Source organism: Ranitomeya imitator, chromosome 5 (genome assembly GCF_032444005.1).
Source record: "Ranitomeya imitator isolate aRanImi1 chromosome 5, aRanImi1.pri, whole genome shotgun sequence".
Classification (NCBI taxonomy): domain Eukaryota; kingdom Metazoa; phylum Chordata; class Amphibia; order Anura; family Dendrobatidae; genus Ranitomeya; species Ranitomeya imitator.
Genome location: NC_091286.1, coordinates 670,299,353 through 670,320,732, shown reverse-complemented (window position 1 = coordinate 670,320,732; position 21,380 = coordinate 670,299,353). Strand labels below are relative to the sequence as shown.

The window sequence follows — 21,380 nt, the reverse complement described above, 5'->3', positions numbered from 1 at the left end:
ACTGCTGCACAAGGTGGCTCTTTCAGTAACAAATGACGGGGGGGGGGGTACAGGTTCCCTTCCATTTAGGATGTTGTGCCAGCGTGGCGGTCGCAGGACACATTGCCGGCTACACAGCTGGGGATCAGCTGACGTTACTGAAACCCAATAACACTGGGTCGTATGTTTTTACTGTGCAGCCTGCACTTCTGAGCCGCAACTGGCGGTGTTGGAGCCCAGGAATAGCAGTTCAGGTGGTAGAAAGATGAACACAGCAGGAGACCTGGATGACACCCAATTACTTAATCAGGCAGAGGAGTGGCAAATTCCTGCGAGATCCAGGCCTGGTTCATTTTCAGGAAAGTAAGCCGGTCAACGTTATCGGAGGATAGTCGCATGCGACGGTCTGTTAGTACACCACCTGCGGCACTAAAGACACGTTCCGATAAGACACTAGCCGCAGGGCAAGCCAGCACCTCCAATGCATACTGGCTTAGCTCTGGCCATGTATCCAGCTTAGAGACCCAAAACTTGAACGGGGAAGAGCCGTCTGGGAGTACAGTAAGAGGGCAAGCCATGTAGTCTGTCACCATCTGACGGAACCGTTGCCTCCTGCTGACTGGAGCCGCCGGTGATGGTGTAGACATTTGGGGCGGGCACACAAAAGTTTGCCACAGTTGTGCCATACTGGGCTTGCCTTGGGCAGAGGCACTGCTTCTGCTCCCTCTTTGGGCAGAGCCTCCCCCACTGCCTCGACGCACTGAGCTGCTTTGTAAAGCACTAGCAGCACTCCTCTCAGTTGGACTGGAGAAGATGATGGAATTCACCAGTGTGTCGTGGTACTCCCGCATTTTACGCTCCCGGGTCAACGCTGGGATGAGGTTTTGGACGTTATCCCGGTAGCGAGGATCGAGGAGGGTGAACACCCAATAATCAGGCATGTTGAGAATGTGGTCGATGCGGCGGTCGTTTCTCAGGCACTGCAGCATGAAATCCACCATGTGCTGCAGACTGCCAACTGGCCCAGAAACGCTGTCCCCTGCTTGAGACATGATCTCTGTCCGCTCGTCATCACCCCACCCTCGCTGTACACACTGACCACAGGACAATTGTGTCGCTCCCTCCTCTGGACGGAGCTCTTCCTCCTCCATTGACTCCTCCTCATCCTCCTCACAAAGTGGCCCCTGCGTACCCCTTTGTGAGGAACCACGTGGCGCTGACTGTCCAGAAGCTGATGGAAAAGGTGACTCCTCATCCTCCACCTCTTCCACAACATCATCCCTTAACCCTTGCAAAGTTTGCTGAAGCAGGCAGATAAGGGGGACAGTCATGCTGACTAGTGCATCATCTGCACTTGCCATCCGCGTGGAATAATCAAAAGGACGCAAAACCAGGCAGACGTCCTTCATAGTGGCCCACTCTGTGGTTGTGAAGTGTGATCGGCGCTGACTGCGACTTTTTTGCGCCTGATGCAGCTGGTACTCCATAACTGCTTGCTGCTGCTCACACAACCGCTCCAACATATGTAACATGGAATTCCACCTGGTAGGTAGGTCACATATGATGCGGTGTTCCGGAAGGCAGAATCGGCGCTGCAGAGCAGCAATGCGGGATCTTGCCAAGCTGGAACGCCGCAAGTGAGCACACTCTAGGCGGACCTTGTGCAGCAGTGCATCAAGATCCGGATAGTCCCTCAGAAAACTCTGCACAACCAAATTGAGCACATGTGCCAGACATGGGATGTGAGTGAGGTTGCCAAGGGCCAAAGCTGCCACCAGATTTCGGCCATTGTCACACACTACCATGCCTGGCTGGAGATTCGCTGGCAGTAACCACACATCGCTCTCCTTCTTGATGGCATTCCAGAGCTCCTGCGCTGTGTGGCTTCGATTCCCCAATGAAACTAGTTTCAAGACGGCCTGCTGACGTTTGGCCACGGCTGTGCTCATGTCGGTCATAGGTAAACGTTCACGGGAGGTGGACTGTGACGGCTCCTGCAGAGATGATTCTGAGGAACTTGTGTATGAGGAGGAGTCAATGCGTACAGACTGGATTCCTGCAATCCTTGGAGTGGGCAGGACACGTCCTGCGCCACTCGCACGATCTGTACCTGGCTCAACAACATTAACCCAATGGGCAGTGAGGGAAACGTATCGCCCCTGTCCATGCTGACTGGTCCACGCATCGGTGGTGAGGTGGACCTTGCTACTGACGGCGTTCAGTAGCGCATGTTTTATGTTTCCCTCAACATGCCTGTGCAGGGCAGGGACAGCTTGCCTGCTGAAGTAAAAGCGGCTGGGCACCTTGTACTGTGGGACTGCCAATGCCATCAAGTCACGGAAGCTGTCAGTCTCCACCAGCCTGAATGAGAGCATTTCCAGGGACAACAGTTTGGCAATGCCTGCATTCAGAGCCTGTGCTCGGGGGTGGTTGGCCGAGAATGCCCGCCTTTTCTCCCATGCCTGTACTACCGATGGCTGTAGAGTAGACTGGGAGTGTGAGGATGACTGGGAAGGTGGTGCTGTGGGTGGAATTACACGAGGTGTCTGGACAACAGTGGAGGAAGAGGCAACACGAGCTGAAGAGGTGGTAGCTGCCGCTGTTGGTTGGCCTACGTCTTCACTGTGTTTCTGTAACTCCACCGCGTGCCTGGTCCGCACATGTTTCCACATATTTGTGGTATTGAGGTTGCTGACACTTTTACCTCTTTTGACTTTCTGATGACACAGCTTGCATTTGACAAAACAAATGTCATCTGCAACTGTGTCAAAAAAGGACCAGGCACTGCAAGTCTTGGGAGCGCCCTTTTTGGCTTTGGAAAGAGACAGGCTCCTAACGGGCGCAAAAATGGAGGCTACAGGCTCCGCAGTCTTCCCCCTCCCTCTCCCTCTTTGGCCCGTAAGGGGAATCTCTTCCTCTGAGCTGCTCCCACCACCTTCCTGTTCCTCACGCCACGATGGGTCAAGGACCTCATCATCTCCACTACCCTCTGCCACCAACTGCTCCTCCTGGGTAGTCTCGGCAGCACAGTACGCACCAGAAAGCGGCACCTGAGTTTCATCATCAGATGCGTACTGCGCTGTGGTCACCGCAGGCACTGGCCCACCCGCCTCTTCAGAGTCAGAGAGACAAAGCTGTTGGGCATCACTGCACACTGCCTCTTCTTCCATTTCTCCAATGCTGCTTGGCTGGCCCCCTGTTTCCAAGCCAAGAGATTCAGAGAACAGAAGTAGAGACGGCTCCTGTCCTGGGCTCTCTGACTGCCTGGCCAATTTGGCAGGTGGTGAAGAGACAGATGGCTGCTCTCCAGTGCTCTGTGCCTGAGAGGATGTGGCACTAACTGAAGTCGATGCCGAGGCGTTAGCTGCCATCCACCCAACAACTGTTAGGACCGGCGGAACGCACCAAGACAGATGATAAAGGTGCGTTCGCAGTCCGGGGTCCACCGTGCAGGTGAGAACCTGCTGCTAGCAATTTGCAGACTGTATGGCGGTACACTAAAGTATACACGCGTGGGTTTAACCTCACCCAGCGTGAAGAAAGCGATCCTGTTAATTCACAGGACCGCAGTACCGCACAAGTGCGCGAGCAAGTGGTCAGCGGACTTAACCCCAGAAGGGATTGGAGCCCGATTAGACCCCTGCTGGCGCAACACCGCAACTGGGTGTGTAGAGAACCTTAGGAAATATATGTGCACAAGAGTGCGAGCGATGCCGCGCTGACGGACGCCACTAACCACCCAGACTCGGGTATGGAAAGCGCAAGGCAGGCGCACGGCGCCGTACTGGCAGGCACAGCTACAGGACGCTGTGATGTGTGACTAGTGCTGTAGGCTAAGTCGGGCGCTAGATAGCAGCCATACACCTTCCGCGAACAGACATTCAATAGGGAAGGGGTATCCAAGGACGACTTGCACTCACAACATACACACATAAGCAATTGTAAAACAATACTAGCGCATGGCCGTGCGGTCATGCGCAGTTTATATAGCAGCAGCACAGGAAGTGGCCACAGCACTTTTGCCCTTCTAGGACCTGCCAAGAGGACCAATGGAATGTGCTGCAGAGCCTGAGCACATGACCCTCGATCTCCAACGGGAGACCTTATGCTGGGCATGCTCAGTACGTGCAGACAAGGACTTAGTCCCAGAGACGTCCGCTCGCTGCTGACCAGCACTGACTTCAATGGCAGAGACTGGAGAAGCAGCAGTAACTCTCAGAACAGAGTGAGAATGAGCAAGACGCTGGGACCGACGTCTTTGCTGAGCAGACTCCACTGCGGCTGGACAAGAATGGGAGACCGCAGCGGAGGCGGCTCGAGATTCCCCCTGTGCAGAAGCGGGAACTCGACCCCTAACATTACCCCCCCCCCCTAGGGCCCCCCCCTCCTTGGGCCTCGCTACGTTCGAAGGCAGCAATGAGCTGCGGAGCCCGAATATACTCAGCAGGCTCCCAGGATCTATCCTCAGGACCGTAACCCCTCCAGTCCACCAAATAAAATTTTTTGCCACGAACCACCTTGTACCCCAAGATCGCGTTCACCTCGTAATCGTCCGTAGACGAACCCGACGTCCCAGTAGATGACTCAGAAAACCGGGACATGTAGACGGGCTTAAGGAGGGACACATGAAAGGTGTCGGTGATACCCAGGCGTGGAGGAAGGGCCAGACGGTAAACCACAGGATTAACCTGTTCGAGGACCTTAAAAGGGCCTAAGTAGCGAGGTGCAAACTTGGTGGACTCAACTCGCAGCCTGATGTTACGGGCGGAGAGCCACACTAAGTCGCCAGGAGCAAAGGTTGGAGCGGGGCGCCGATGTGCGTCGGCGGAGGACCTCATTCTCTCCTTGGAAGCCTGAATAGCATCCTGAGTGCGATCCCAAATGTCCCGTGCCTCCACAGCCCAGTCTGCCACCCTGGAATCGGCGGAAGACACGGGCATGGGCACAGGTACCCTCGGATGCTGACCATAGTTAAGGAGGAATGGAGTCTGTCCAGTGGAATCAGCGACAGCATTGTTAAGAGCAAACTCCGCCCACGGTAGCAAAGATGCCCAGTCATCCTGCTTAGCAGAAACAAAATGTCGCAGATATGTGACCAAGGTCTGGTTGGCTCTCTCTACCAACCCATTCGTCTCGGGATGATAAGCCGAAGAGAGATTCAACTCGATACTGAGAAGACGACAAAGCTCTCTCCAGAACCGAGACGCAAACTGGGGACCTCGGTCACTGACGATTTTGTCTGGCATACCGTGAAGACGAAAGATGTGTTTGACAAACAACGCTGCCAAGGCCCGTGCAGAAGGTAACCGGGGAAGTGGCACCAAATGCACCATTTTAGAAAAATGGTCGGTGATTACCCAAATAATGGTACAGCCACGAGACTTGGGCAAACCCACAACAAAATCCATCCCGACCATCTCCCAGGGCCTGTCTGCCACCGGCAGAGGGTATAACAAACCAGCTGGCCGTTGTCGGGAAGACTTATTCTTGGCACAAGAGACACATGCCCGAACGTAGTCTCCGACGTCACGAACCATATGTGGCCACCAGTACGTCCTCGCCAGTAGCTCAGAGGTCCTTTTAGCCCCAAAGTGTCCACCCACTCTGGACGAATGAGCCCAAGAGAGAACCTCCGGACGCAAATTGATGGGAACAAAAGTCTTGCCCGGGGGCACAGACTCCAGCGAAACCGGAGCCACAGTTCTCAGACTCTCCGAAGGGACAATGAGCCGAGGCTCGTCCTCCTCCTCCTCAGCTGACACGAAGGAGCGAGAGAGAGCGTCGGCACGAATGTTCTTCTCCCCGGCGAGATAATGTAGGGTAAAGTGGAACCGGGAGAAAAACAAGGACCATCTGGCCTGACGAGAATTCAGCCGCTGGGCTGTTTGTAAATAGACCAAATTCTTGTGATCCGTGAAAACCTGGAATGGGAACCGGGCACCCTCCAAGAGATGTCTCCACTCCGAAAAGGCCAACTTCATTGCCAACAACTCTCTATCCCCGATGGAGTAATTTCTCTCCGCTGGTGTGAAGGTCTTTGAGAAAAAGAAGCATGGATGCTTCCGACCCTGAGCATCCTTTTGATAGAGGACTGCTCCAGCGCCAACGGATGAGGCATCCACTTCCAGAAGGAATGGCTTACCCACATCGGGACGATGTAAGATAGGAGCACTGGCAAAATGGGACTTTATAGAAGAGAAGGCCTTGGAGACCCCTTCGGACCACAATTTGGGATTCGCTCCCTTCTTGGTGAGGGATACCAAGGGAGCTACCAAAGTTGAAAAGTGGGGAATGAACTGGCGATAGTAATTTATGAACCCCATAAAGCGCTGCACCGCTTTAAGAGAATGGGGTTCCTGCCAGTCCATCACTGCTTGTAGTTTGGCAGGATCCATAGCCAATCCCTGGGCCGAGACGATATAGCCCAGGAAAGGCAAGGACTCCTGCTCGAACACACACTTCTCCAACTTTGCATATAAGGAATTCGCCCGTAGGAGTTCGAAGACTCTGCCAACATCTCTCCGGTGGGAGTCAATATCTGGAGAAAAGATGAGGATATCATCCAGATAGACTACGACCGAGGTGGAAAGCATATCCCGGAAGATATCGTTGACAAAGTCCTGAAAAACGGCTGGGGCATTACAGAGCCCGAAAGGCATCACCAGGTACTCATAGTGCCCATCCCTGGTATTGAAAGCCGTTTTCCATTCGTCCCCCTCACGGATGCGAATCAGATTGTAGGCACCCCGCAGATCTAATTTGGTGAAAATTTTAGCTCCCCTTAATCTGTCAAAGAGCTCCGATATCAGGGGCAACGGGTATTTGTTCTTAATAGTGATTGCATTGAGACCCCTGTAATCGATGCAAGGACGTAACTCCCCGTTCTTCTTCTGCACGAAGAAGAATCCCGCCCCTGCCGGAGACACTGACTTCCTTATAAATCCTCTTGCTAAATTCTCCTGAATGTATTGAGACATAGCCTCCGTCTCAGGAAGAGAGAGGGGATATACCCTTCCCCTAGGAGGTTCAGCTCCCGGCAAGAGGTCGATAGGACAGTCGTAAGGGCGATGGGGCGGTAGAGTCTCAGCAGCCTTTTTAGAGAACACGTCTGCATAACACCAATAATACCTGGGAAGTGACGAGAGATCTGCGGGTACCTGGGTAGAAGAGACCTGTACACACTCACTCACACATCTGCCCAAACATGACTTACTCCAGCCCAATATTTTCCCTGAGGACCACTCAATATGTGGCGAGTGGAAACGGAGCCAGGGTATTCCCAGCAAAATCTCATCCATTCCCTCAGGAAGGACAAGAAGGGAAATAATCTCCTGGTGGGAAGGAGACATGGACAGCGATAACGGGACTGTCTGGTGCGTGATTTGCAGTGGGAGTGTCGCCCCATTCACAACTCTAACCGTTATTGGTTTGGCGAGCATGACCAGTGGTATAGCATGACGTGTAGCAAAAGCAGAGGACATGAAACTTCCCTCTGCTCCTGAATCCACACAAAGCTCGACTGTAAGAGTGGAGGAGCCTAACAGGATTGTCCCTTTAAAGGACAGTTTGGAGGAGAATGCTGCTGTGTCTAGTGAACCTCCCCCAATGGCCACTAGACGCGATCGTTTCCCGACCGCCGCGGACATTTATTGGCGTAATGTCCATGTTGTCGACAGTTATTACAAACTACGGGTACTCGAGCGGCTAGAGATTTAGGTCCCGCTCGAGAAACCTCCATGGCCTCATGAGAATCTGACGCCAAGACAGGAGATTCCAGAGGTCTGGCGAAAGTTGGAGCCAGCCGAAACCTCTGCCTACACTGGGTCCGCTCCAACCTCCGCTCGTGAAAACGGAGGTCGATGCGGGTAGACACGGAAATAAGTTCCTCCAGTGTGGCCGGTATCTCCCTAGTGGCCAAGGCGTCTTTCACGTGGTCTGCCAGTCCCCTCCAGAACACCGGAATAAGAACTTTGTCTGGCCACTCTAACTCTGAAGCTAGAGTCCGGAACTGAATGGCAAACTGGCTGACCACGGAGGTACCCTGTGTAATGGACAACAATTGGAGTGCGGTGTCGTGGGTAACCCGAGGCCCTAAAAAGACCTGCTTCAGAGTGTCCAAGAAGAGAGGAGCACTCTGTACCACACGATCATCTCGCTCCCAGAGTGGCGTTGCCCACTCCAACGCCCTGCCCGACAAGAGAGATAGGATAAATCCCACTCTCGCCCGCTCCGTAGGAAAACGTGACGCCAGGAGCTCAAGATGTATAGAGCACTGACTCACGAATCCGCGACAAAGTTTACTGTCGCCAGCAAACTTGTCAGGTAGTGGGAGACGGGATAAAGTCGGAGCAGGGGTGGCAGTGGACAAACTGGCCGCGGCTACACTTGCAGCCTGCACAGCTACAGCAGTGACATCCACAGCTGAGGTTGTACGCTCAAGAGCCGCCAACCTTCCCTCCAGCTGCTGGATGTACCGCTGTAAACGCTGGTCGTCCGCCATTTTACTAGCCAGACCCTGGCGCTAGTATTCTGTTAGGACCGGCGGAACGCACCAAGACAGATGATAAAGGTGCGTTCGCAGTCCGGGGTCCACCGTGCAGGTGAGAACCTGCTGCTAGCAATTTGCAGACTGTATGGCGGTACACTAAAGTATACACGCGTGGGTTTAACCTCACCCAGCGTGAAGAAAGCGATCCTGTTAATTCACAGGACCGCAGTACCGCACAAGTGCGCGAGCAAGTGGTCAGCGGACTTAACCCCAGAAGGGATTGGAGCCCGATTAGACCCCTGCTGGCGCAACACCGCAACTGGGTGTGTAGAGAACCTTAGGAAATATATGTGCACAAGAGTGCGAGCGATGCCGCGCTGACGGACGCCACTAACCACCCAGACTCGGGTATGGAAAGCGCAAGGCAGGCGCACGGCGCCGTACTGGCAGGCACAGCTACAGGACGCTGTGATGTGTGACTAGTGCTGTAGGCTAAGTCGGGCGCTAGATAGCAGCCATACACCTTCCGCGAACAGACATTCAATAGGGAAGGGGTATCCAAGGACGACTTGCACTCACAACATACACACATAAGCAATTGTAAAACAATACTAGCGCATGGCCGTGCGGTCATGCGCAGTTTATATAGCAGCAGCACAGGAAGTGGCCACAGCACTTTTGCCCTTCTAGGACCTGCCAAGAGGACCAATGGAATGTGCTGCAGAGCCTGAGCACATGACCCTCGATCTCCAACGGGAGACCTTATGCTGGGCATGCTCAGTACGTGCAGACAAGGACTTAGTCCCAGAGACGTCCGCTCGCTGCTGACCAGCACTGACTTCAATGGCAGAGACTGGAGAAGCAGCAGTAACTCTCAGAACAGAGTGAGAATGAGCAAGACGCTGGGACCGACGTCTTTGCTGAGCAGACTCCACTGCGGCTGGACAAGAATGGGAGACCGCAGCGGAGGCGGCTCGAGATTCCCCCTGTGCAGAAGCGGGAACTCGACCCCTAACAACAACGGCTTCAATTTGATCTTCACGCAGCAGCGGTGCACGGCGCTCTCCGACAAAGCTGCGCATGAAGGACTGTTCCCTGCTGAAACTGAGTGACGACGAGTCACCGGTGGCCGCAGCAGGCACAGAATCACCACGTCCTCTCCCTGCTCCGCGCCCACGCCCACGCGCCTTACTCCCTGCCCTCTTCATCTTGGTTGACAGATAAAGATAAGCAGAAAAGTACTAAGGCCTTAGTGTGCTTATTCCTGAAATGCTCCTCCTAACAGGTGTAAGAAACACTAATGTTGTAAAGTGTGGACTAAACTTTATTATTTTTCAAATGTGGCCTACACAAGTGTTAAGTGGTGTTTGGTGAACTTTACTTTTTTTTTTTTCTGCAAATCGGACTACAGAGCAAGTTTAACTCACACGGGGACCGTGCAGACAGCCGTAAACGGCGCTGCAAGGCCCAAAAACCCTCCTCTAGGTTATCCTATGTAGTGTTTTTCCACAATTTAGCTGGAGACGGGTGGAAAAACACTAATAGGAAATTTTTTTTAAAATTTTAAACAGGCTGCTCTATTTGAAAAAAAGGAATTTTTTTTTCAAAATATGAGGCAGTAACGAACCCTGAGCTGAATCCAACCGGCTATGGCTGCACACAGACTACAGGGCGAGCTGCACTCACACCGAGACCGTGCAGACAGCCGTAAACGGCGCTGCAAGGCCCAAAAACCCTCCTCTAGGTTATCCTATGTAGTGTTTTTCCACAATTTAGCTGGAGACGGGTAGAAAAACACTAATAGGAAATTTTTGTTTAAATTTTAAACAGGCTGCTCTATTTGAAAAAAAAGGAAATTTTTTTTCAAGGTATGAGGCAGTAACGAACCCTGAGCTGAATCCAACCGGCTATGGCTGCACACAGACTACAGGGCGAGCTGCGCTCACACCGAGACCGTGCAGACAGCCGTAGACGGCGCTGCAAGGCCCAAAAAACCCCCTCTAGGTTATCCTATGTAGTGTTTTTCCACAATTTAGCTGGAGACGGGTGGAAAAACACTAATAGGAAATTTGGTTTAAAATTTTAAACAGGCTGCTCTATTTGAAAAAAAGGACAATTTTTATCAAAATATGAGGCAGTAACGAACCCTGAGCTGAATCCAACCGGCTATGGCTGCACACAGACTACAGGGCGAGCTGCGCTCACACCGAGACCGTGCAGACAGCCGTAAACGGCGCTGCAAGGCCCGAAAAACCCCCCTCTAGGTTATCCTATGTAGTGTTTTTCCACAATTTAGCTGGAGACGGGTGGAAAAACACTAATAGGAAATTTGAGAAAAAATGTGCAGCAGGCTGCACTAGGAGCAAAAAAGGACAACTGTGTGAGGCAGTGTGAACCCCCCCTGAGCTGAATACAACCGGGTATATGGCTGCACACAGACTACAGAGTGAGCTGCACACACACACACACAGAGAGACCTTGCAGAACGCTGTTAAAACAGCGCTGCAAGGCAAGAGCAAGGTGAACAGTGAAGAACACACAGCGTTTTGCTAAATTAGCCTTTGGAAAGGAAAATAAAGCAATCAGCGATCTCAACTGGCCCTCAGTTAGAACACAGCGTCCTGTCCCTAACTGAAATCACAGCAGAGTGAGCGCAAAATGGCGGCAGCGTTTTTTTATAGTGCTGAGTGACATCATTTCAGCATCCAATCACAGCCTTGCCAGTAGTTACATGCCCACCATGTTAAACAGGATATGCCCACACTTCAATTCATTCCTCATTGGCTGCTGCGTGCTGTTTGAATTTCGGCAACTTCCGATTCCGGTATCCGATACGCGGGAAGTATCGGAATTCGGTATCGGAATTCCGATACCGCAAGTATCGGCCGATACCCGATACTTGCGGTATCGGAATGCTCAACACTAGATGTCAGTGATACACACATATATGTGTATATATATTACATCTATCTATCTATTTAGGAAAAGCCTTCAATTCAGCAGACACATACTATAAATTCACAGCAGGACCCAACAGCATAGAATAGTTCAATTACACACAGTATATACACATAGAATGGATAGATATACATATGTCAGTGATAAATACAATTAGCACAGTGAGTGTGCAGCTTACTGTACATATATTTGAATATTAAAAGATTATTTTTCAGAAAAAAATGCCTTGGCTCCCAGATAATTTTCTTAACCAGCAAAGGGAAAGCTGACATATGGGGGTAGATGTTTACAGCCTAGGAAAGGGGTAATAGTGATGGAGCTTCCCAGGCTATTATCAGCTCACATATAATTATATATTGTATAACTAGCCTTTAGTAGCTATAAAAATGGGGAACCCCCTAAAAATAATGTAGGGTCCCCCTATGATTAATAACCATCAAAGGCTATGCAGACAGCTGTGGTCTGATATTAATAGCCTACAGAGGGGCCATGTATACTGCCCCCGGCTATAAACATCAGCTATCAGCCACCCAAGAAAAGGTGCATCTCTAAGATGTGCCAACTCTGGCACTTAGCCTTGCTCTTCCCACTTGCCCTTAAGTGGTGGCAAGTGGGGTGATAGTTGAGGGGGTTGATGTTGCATTTTTATTGTCAGGTGACAACAAGCCAAGAGGTTAGTAATGGATAGGCGTCAATAAAAAGCAGACCCCAATAGTCACATTGGATAAAATCACAGACACCCAGAAAAAAGTCCTTTTATTGAAAGAATGACACAGACTCCTATAATAAATCTCAATTTATCAATACTTACAACATCGCCCGTTCCACAGATGTCATTGTCTTCTGCAAAAGTGTTAAAATAAAAAACAACAATATTCCTCACCTTTCCTCAGAGAAGATGATAACCAAAATATGTGAGCAATTCAAATTCCTACGTGTAAGGTTTTAAGATCCAACCCGTGGAGCAGGTGGGAGACACTGCTCACATGCATAGCAAGATGTTCTTTGAGAAAAAATCCATGTTAGGAAGCCAATGAGTGAGAAGCAGGGTAAAACTGCTGGAGAAGCTGATGAGAGTATTTGTGAGCCGCCACCGCCTGCGCTATAAATAAATAAATGAAAAAAATTGGCATTGGTTACCCCGTATTTTCTATAACTAGCCAGGCAAAACTGACAGTTGTGAGCTGCAACCCTCAGGTATCAGAGTTAGCAAGGCTGATTATTAAGAATAGAGGGTTCCCCACGCCTAATTGTTTAATAATTTAAATAAATCATTAAAAAAAACAGAGTGGGGTCCCCCCATTTTGACAACAAGCCTTGCAAAAGCAGACAGTTGGTGGCTGATATTCACAGGCTGGTAAGGGGCCATGGATATTGACCCAAGAAGCCTAAAAATAGCAGCCCACAGCCACCCAGAAAAGGCACATCTATTAGATGCACCAATTCTGGTGCTTTGCATGACTCTTCCCATTTGTCCTGTAGCGGTGGCAACTGGGGTTCTGTTGTGAATTCTGTGGCAGAGCTCCCTCCTGTGGTCACAAGTGGTACTTCGGCTGATTCTCTCTGTGAGCTTCTTTTGGTGGAGGGAAGTGGTACTGCGGCTTCTGAATTTCCTCCCTCAGGTGATCTGGTGAGGTCGTTAGGTGCTTCTCTACTTAACTCCACCTAATGCTTTGATCCTGGCTTCCTGTCAATGTTCCAGTGTTGGACTTGCTTTTCCCTGGATCATTCCTGTGGCCTGCTGCTCTGCATAGCTAAGTTCTTCTTTGCTATTTGTTTGCTATTTTTTCTGTCCAGCTTGTCTATTTTGTTGTTGGAAACTCTGGGACGCAAAGGGTGTACCTCCGTGCCGTTAGTTCACATGGCAGGCAAGCACCCCAGTAGGTGAGCAGAATGCTTTGGTACAAAATCTGTGTCTGAGGGTGAAACTACTCCTGTGTTACAGCCGTCCAAATCTGCTGTCCAGGACGCAGGTGTTGATACCTCCTCTCCACAACCTGCTGTTTCACAGACACATCATTCAGCGACCACGTCCAATTCATTGTCCCAGCGCAGTGTTCAGTTGTCCCTTGTCACCAAATACAGTGGGTACGGAAAGTATTCAGACCCCTTTATAATTTTTCACTCTGTTTCATTGCAGCCATTTCGTAAATTCAAAAAAGTTTTTTTTTCTCATTAATGTACACTCTGCACCCCTTTTTGGCTGAATAAAACAGAAATGTAGATACTTTTGAAAATTTAGTAAAAAATAAAAACTGAAATATCACATGACCATAAGAATTCAAACCCTTTGCTCAGACACTCATACTGTATTTGTTACATGCTGTCCATTTCCTTGTGATCCTCCTTGAAATAGTTCAACTCCTTTATTGGAGGCCAGCTGTGTTTAATTAAAGTGATAAGATTTGATTTGGAAAGTATACACCTGTCTATATAAGACCTCACAGCTCACAGTGCATGGCAGACCAAATGAGAATCAAAAGGAACTGGCCAAGGAGCTCAGAGACAGAATTGTGGCAAGGCACAGATCTGGCCAAGATTACAACAGAATTTCTGCAGTATTCAAGGTTCCCAAGAGCTCAGTGGCCTCCATAATCCTTAAATGATAGAAGTTTGGGACCACCAGAAGTCTATCTAGATGTGACCTTCCAACCAAACTGAGCATTTGTGGTAGAACAACCTTAGTGAGAGGTAAAGAAGAACTCCAAGATTACTGTGGCTGAGCTCCAGAGATGAAGTAGGGAGATAAGAGAAAGTTCCACAATGTCAACTATCACTGCAGCCCTCCACCACTTGGTCCTTTATGGCAGACTAGCGTCACAGAAGCCTCTCCCCAGTGCAAGACACATGAAAGCCTGCATAGAGTTTGCTTAAAAACACATTAAGGACTCCCAGACTTGGAGAAATAAGATTCTCTGGTCTGATTAAACGAAGATAGAACTCTTTGGTGATAATTCTAAGCGGTATGTGTGGAGAAAACAAGACACTGCTCATCACCTGCCCAATACAATCCCAACAGTGAAACATGGTTGTGACAGCATCATGCTATGGTGGTGTTTTTCAGCTGCAGGGACAGGACGACTGGTTATCATTGAAGGAAACATGAATGTGGCCAAATACAGAGATATCTTGGAGGAAAACCCTTCCAGAGTGCTCTTGACCTCAAAGTTGGCTGAAAAGTTCACCTTCCAACAAGACAAAGACCCAAGCACACAGGTAAAATAACAAAGGAGTGGCTTAAAAACAACTCTGTGACCATCCTTGACTGGCCCAGCCAGAGCAGTGACCTAAACCCAATTGAGCATCTCTGGAGAGACCTTACAATGGCGTCCACCAACGTTCACCATCCAACCTGATGGAACTGGAGAGGATTTGCAAGTAAGAATGGCCGAGCATCCCCAAATCCAGGTGTGAAAAACTTGTTGCATCATTCCCAAGAAGACTCATGGCTGTACTAGCTCAAAAGGTGCTTCTACTCAATACTGAGCAAAGATTCTGAATACTTATGACCATAGTAACATAGTAACATAGTTAGTAAGGCTGAAAAAAGACATTTGTCCATCCAGTTCAGCCTATATTCCATCATAATAAATCCCCAGATCTACGTCCTTCTACAGAACCTAATAATTGTATGATACAATATTGTTCTGCTCCAGGAAGACATCCAGGCCTCTCTTGAACCCCTCGAATGAGTTCGCCATCACCACCTCCTCAGGCAAGCAATTCCAGATTCTCACTGCCCTAACAGTAAAGAATCCTCTTCTATGTTGGTGGAAAAACCTTCTCTCCTCCAGACACAAAGAATGCCCCCTTGTGCCCGTCACCTTCCTTGGTATAAACAGATCCTCAGATATTTGTATTGTCCCCTTATATTCTTATACATGGTTATTATATCGCCCCTCAGTCGTCTTTTTTCTAGACTAAATAATCCTAATTTCGCTAATCTATCTGGGTATTGTAGTTCTCCCATCCCCTTTATTAATTTTGTTGCCCTCCTTTGTGCTCTCTCTAGTTCCATTATATCTTTCCTGAGCACCGGTGCCCAAAACTGGACACAGTACTCCATGTGCGGTCTAACTAGGGATTTGTACAGAGGCAGTATAATGCTCTCATCATGTGTATCCAGACCTCTTTTAATGCACCCCATGATCCTGTTTGCCTTGGCAGCTGCTGCCTGGCACTGGCTGCTCCAGGTAAGTTTATCATTAACTAGGATCCCCAAGTCCTTCTCCCTGTCAGATTTACCCAGTGGTTTCCCGTTCAGTGTGTAATGGTGATATTGATTCCTTCTTCCCATATGTATAACCTTACATTTATCATTGTTAAACCTCATCTGCCACCTTTCAGCCCAAGTTTCCAACTTATCCAGATCCATCTGTAGCAGAATACTATCTTCTCTTGTATTAACTGCTTTGCATAGTTTTGTATCATCTGCAAATATTGATATTTTACTGTGTAAACCTTCTACCAGATCATTAATGAATATGTTGAAGAGAACAGGTCCCAATACCAACCCCTGCGGTACCCCACTGGTCACAGCGACCCAGTTAGAGACTATACCATTTATAACCACCCTCTGCTTTCTATCACTAAGCCAGTTACTAACCCATTTACACACATTTTCCCCCAGACCCAGCATTATCATTTTGTGTACCAACCTCTTGTGCGGCACGGTATCAAATGCTTTGGAAAAATCGAGATATACCACGTCCAATGACTCACCGTGGTCCAGCCTATAGCTTACCTCTTCATAAAAACTGATTAGATTGGTTTGACAGGAGCGATTTCTCATAAACCCATGCTGATATGGAGTTAAACCGGTATTCTCATTGAGATAATCCAGAATAACGTCCCTCAGAAACCCTTCAAATATTTTACCAACAATAGAGGTTAGACTTACTGGCCTATAATTTCCAGGTTCACTTTTAGAGCCCTTTTTGAATATTGGCACCACATTTGCTATGCGCCAGTCCTTCGGAACAGACCCCATCGCTATAGAGTCCCTAAAAATAAGAAATAATGGTTTATCTATTACATTACTTAGTTCTCTTAGTACTCTTGGGTGTATGCCATCCGGACCCGGAGATTTATCTATTTTAATCTTATTTAGCCAGTTTCGCACCTCTTCTTGGGTTAGATTGGTGACCCTTAATGTAGGGTTTTCATTGTTTCTTGGGATTTCACCTAGCATTTCATTTTCCACCGTGAATACCGTGGAGAAGAAGGTGTTTAATATGTTAGCTTTTTCCTCGTCATCTACAACCATTCTTTCCTCACTATTTTTTAAGGGGCCTACATTTTCAGTTTTTATTCTTTTACTATTGATATAGTTGAAGAACAGTTTGGGATTAGTTTTACTCTCCTTAGCAATGTGCTTCTCTGTTTCCTTTTTGGCAGCTTTAATTAGTTTTTTAGATAAAGTATTTTTCTCCCTATAGTTTTTTAGAGCTTCAACGGTGCCATCCTGCTTTAGTAGTGCAAATGCTTTCTTTTTACTGTTAATTGCCCGTCTTACTTCTTTGTTTAGCCACATTGGGTTTTTCCTATTTCTAGTCCTTTTATTCCCACAAGGTATAAACCGCTTACACTGCCTATTTAGGATGTTCTTAAACATTTTCCATTTATTATCTGTATTCTTATTTCTGAGGATATTGTCCCAGTCTACCAGATTAAGGGCATCTCTAAGCTGGTCAAACTTTGCCTTCCTAAAGTTCAGTGTTTTTGTGACTCCCTGACAAGTCCCCCTAGTGAAAGACAGGTGAAACTGTACAATATTGTGGTCACTATTTCCTAGATGCCCAACCACCTGCAGATTTGTTATTCTGTCCGGTCTATTAGATAGTATTAGGTCTAAAAGTGCTGCTCCTCTGGTTGGATTCTGCACCAATTGTGAAAGATAATTTTTCTTGGTTATTAGCAGAAACCTGTTGCCTTTATGGGTTTCACAGGTTTCTGTTTCCCAGTTAATATCCGGGTAGTTAAAGTCCCCCATAACCAGGACCTCATTATGGGTTGCAGCTTCATCTATCTGCTTTAGAAGTAGACTTTCCATGGTTTCTGTTAAATTTGGGGGTTTGTAACAGACCCCAATAAGAATTTTGTTACCTTTTTCCCTCCATGAATTTCGACCCATATGGACTCGACATCCTCATTCCCTTCGCTAATATCCTCCCTTAAAGTGGACTTTAGACAAGACTTTACATAGAGACAAACCCCTCCTCCTCTCCGATTTTTACGATCCTTTCTAAACAGACTGTAACCCTGTAAGTTAACTGCCCAGTCATAGCTTTCATCTAACCATGTCTCGGTTATTCCCACTATGTCAAAGTTACCTGTAGATATTTCTGCTTCTAGTTCTTCCATCTTGTTTGTCAGGCTTCTGGCGTTTGCGAGCATGCAGTTTAGAGGATTTTGTTTTGTTCCAATCTCCTCGCTGTGTATTATTTTAGAAATGTTCTTACCTCCCTTCTGAGTATGTTTTCCTGGGTCTTCTTTGTTCGAGTCTAATGTTTTTCTTCCAGTCACTTTTTCTTTTTTAACAAATTAGCAAAATTACTACATTTCTGGGTTTTTTTCAGTCAAGATGGGGTTCAGAGTGTACATTAATGCAAAAAAAAGGATGTTTTTTAATTTACATAATGCCTGCAATGAAACAAAGAGTGAAAAATATAAAGGGATATGAATACTTTCCATACCCACTGTTTGTTTGTTCACAAATTATTCGTTAGATAGGGCATACATATGTGTTACCAGTTTATATTGTCCGGTGCTGACAAAGACCATTGCTGACTCTTCCAGGCTCCTAAATGAGACTTGTGTCTCTTTATTGAACTGTCGCTTCCCTTAAATCATCTAAATTTAGATTTAAAAAAATGGTAGTGGGGTATTGCCCAGTATCTGTACATTTTAAGCAAGTCTAAGTGACTGGGTTAATATGCTTCACAGACATATTCAGACCACAGTTTTACACATTTTGGACGCATATTGGAACATGGCCATTGCCACTCTCTTTGGGACGTATCCCGGCACTATTGCTAGCACTCTGCAGACTGGAAGCGAGGGCCGCATAATGACATGGCAGTGGACATGGTGGTGATGGCGGGCAAAGCCCAAAATGCAAATGGGAATATTTGAAATGGCATTGTAAAGGGATAGGGAATATCTATTCCACTATCTTGCTATTTGCTGTTATCATTTAGTTTTAGCTCTTTCCCATCCATTTCAGCTTTTTTCTCAGGCTCACAGACTTATTTGTTGGGTGCAGCAGAAAAATATTCGGCTTTCCCATTGACTTGCATTGGATTTGATATTCGGTACGAATACCCAGATATTAGAAATTATTTTTGCCGATTTTCCTGAAGCAGAATATTTCAGTATTCGCTCATCAATCTTGCCTTGCGCAGGCGTGTACTACGGAGGACCTAGAACGAACTTCAATCCAATATTGCGGCCAGCATGCAGCCAGCGGGTAAGGAAAGGGTGAATCAAACACCCGAAAACTCCGCCCATATGACCGAAAACCGGTCCCGCCAAATTCAGGTGACAGGTTCCCATTAAAAACCTTACCATTTGTCAAGTGAGATGCATGTGGATAAGAACAGAGAAGGACTGGGCCCAAACTAGTGGAAACACACAGCCAAGGGAGACCACAGCAATATAATGCTAAGCTCAAACGAAGGCTGGTCACACTTTTACATGGACATGATGCAAACAAACTGAAAAAAAGCCCAATGGAATGAACAGGGATATAAACTGGTGTGCATGCAGCGTGTAAGTTCATGTTCACTCTAGCCATTGAACAGACAAAAAAGACAGAACATAATGACTAAATACCCTGCAGTAAATAAATAAATAGAATAGTGCATGAAACTAATGTACCGTTCTTTGTAAAACACACAGCTATGGGAGACCACATCAATATAATTCCCAGTTCAAAGAAAGGCAGGCCACACTTTTCATATGCCAGACAAAATAATTGACACTTTTCCAAAATTGTGGGTAAACAACTCTGTTTCAGGCATGTGATGCTTGTTCAAATTCGCCTTTGGCAAGTAACAGGTGTGGGCAATACGAAAACCACACCTGAACCAGATAAATGGGGTAGAAGTTGACTTTGCATTGTGTGTCTGGGTGTGACACACTAAGTATGAAGAACAGAAAGAGGAGAAGAGAGCTGTCTAACGACTTGAGAATCAAAATTATTGAACAACCTCAATAATCTCAAGATTAAAAATTCATATCCAGAAATATGGATGTAAGCTGTTATGTGATTAGTCTATAGGGGATTTAATGTTTTGGATATAAACAATATTTCCATTTATTGATGGTAAAAAAAAATAAAAATAAGAGTCTCCTTAGTGTTTTAGGATCAAACACCATATTCCACCTGTTGCTGCACTTTCTGTTTCCATTTGGTACTCAGTCTTTCAGGACACAATCTGATATGCTGAAACTACATCTCCTTCTTACTGTCCGCTATTTATAGGGAGTGAGCAGCAAATTGGTGAATGCAGGCTGCGGTTCGTGGGGTACAGACAATAGAACGTTTCATATTATATGTTACAAAGTTGTTATTATTATGTTAATACTAAGTATTGTGCTGCAGATCATCATAAGCTTTAAGATGCATAATTCAATTCAGAAAATAAAATAATTACTCAAACTGTATATTTATATCTTGCAAAGGATAAGCCAGAATCTGCATTATACTTTAATAATAAAAACTTGGGCAAACTGGTGGCCAACCTATTTGCTGCTGGAATGGAGACCACATCGACCACTTTGCGATGGGGCCTTTTGCTAATGATGAAATATCCTGAAATCCAAAGTACGTAAGTAATATGAAATTGTGACTGAATAGTGAGCCGAAACACATGCAAATTTAGATTTCTGCACTACATCATTCTAATAATTTTTGGTACCGCAATGGGCACTCAATCTACCTCAGTTTATAAATGTCATTGTATTACCTGAATTAAACTGTACTTAAAAGTACTGTGCATGTGTCTGTAGAGTGATCCCTCCGATGCCTTTCATCTCAAGATACGAAAATAAGTAGTGCCAAATTTTAATTTGATATAATAATATAAAATAAATGTTACAAATCATCCTATGATTAGTGTATGTATACCATATATTTGTAGAATACTAGCAATAGCTTTAAATATTTTTGGAAATTAAAGTAAAATTTGTGGAGCTGCCAGGCTTTCAATGTTGCTCTACTGTAGTGGAAGTTAAAGGTATTTGTGAGGGTGGTTTCACACTTGCGTTTTTGTCTGCAGCGTTTTTGCAAAAAAAAACGCATGCATTTTTTTTCCTATACTATATATGTACGTGTTTGGTCGCGTTTTTAATCGCATGTGTTTTTTTACTGCATGCGTTCATTTTCAAAAATGCAACTTGTAGTATTTTTGAGGGGTGTTTTTTGGACACAAAAAAACGCATGCATTTTCATGCGTTTTTTTGGGGCCAAAAAATACATTGGAGTCAATGGAAACGCATGCGTTTTTTTGTGCATGCGTTTGTTTGCATTAAAAACGCATGCGTTTTTATATTAAAAAAACAGAAACACACTGATATGCCACCCCCCACCATAAAGGTTATAAAGGGATCATAACCCTAACCCTAACCCCAAAGGGATCCTAACCCTAACCCTAACCCTAACCCTAACGGGATCCTGACCCTAACCCTAACCCTAAACCTAAAGGGATCCTAACCCTAACCCTAACCCTACCCCTAATGGGATCCTGACACTAACCCTAACCCTAACCCTACCCCTAACCCTAAACCTAAAGGGATCCTAACCCTACCCCTAACCGTAACGGGATCCTGACCCTAACCCTAACCCTACCCCTAACCCTAACCCTAAACCTAAAGGGATCCTAACCCTACCCCTAACCCTAACGGGATCCTAACCCTAACCCTAACCCTAACCCTAAAGGGATTAGGGTTAGGG

At 47.0% G+C, this 21,380-nt stretch overlaps 1 protein-coding gene across 2 annotated transcripts in view; it reads left to right on the top strand.

The window, feature by feature from the left end:
- LOC138638743 (cytochrome P450 2C23-like) overlaps positions 1–21,380 on the top strand; it is a 761,024-nt gene that overhangs the window by 54,635 nt on the left and 685,009 nt on the right. Inside the window, exon 7 of one of the 2 annotated variants that reach the window (XM_069728296.1) lies at positions 20,111–20,252. The exons of the other annotated variant lie outside the window; for it this stretch is intronic. Coding sequence (XP_069584397.1) covers positions 20,111–20,252 — 142 coding nt within the window. The remainder of the gene's footprint in view (positions 1–20,110; positions 20,253–21,380) is intronic. 2 annotated transcript variants of the gene reach the window in all.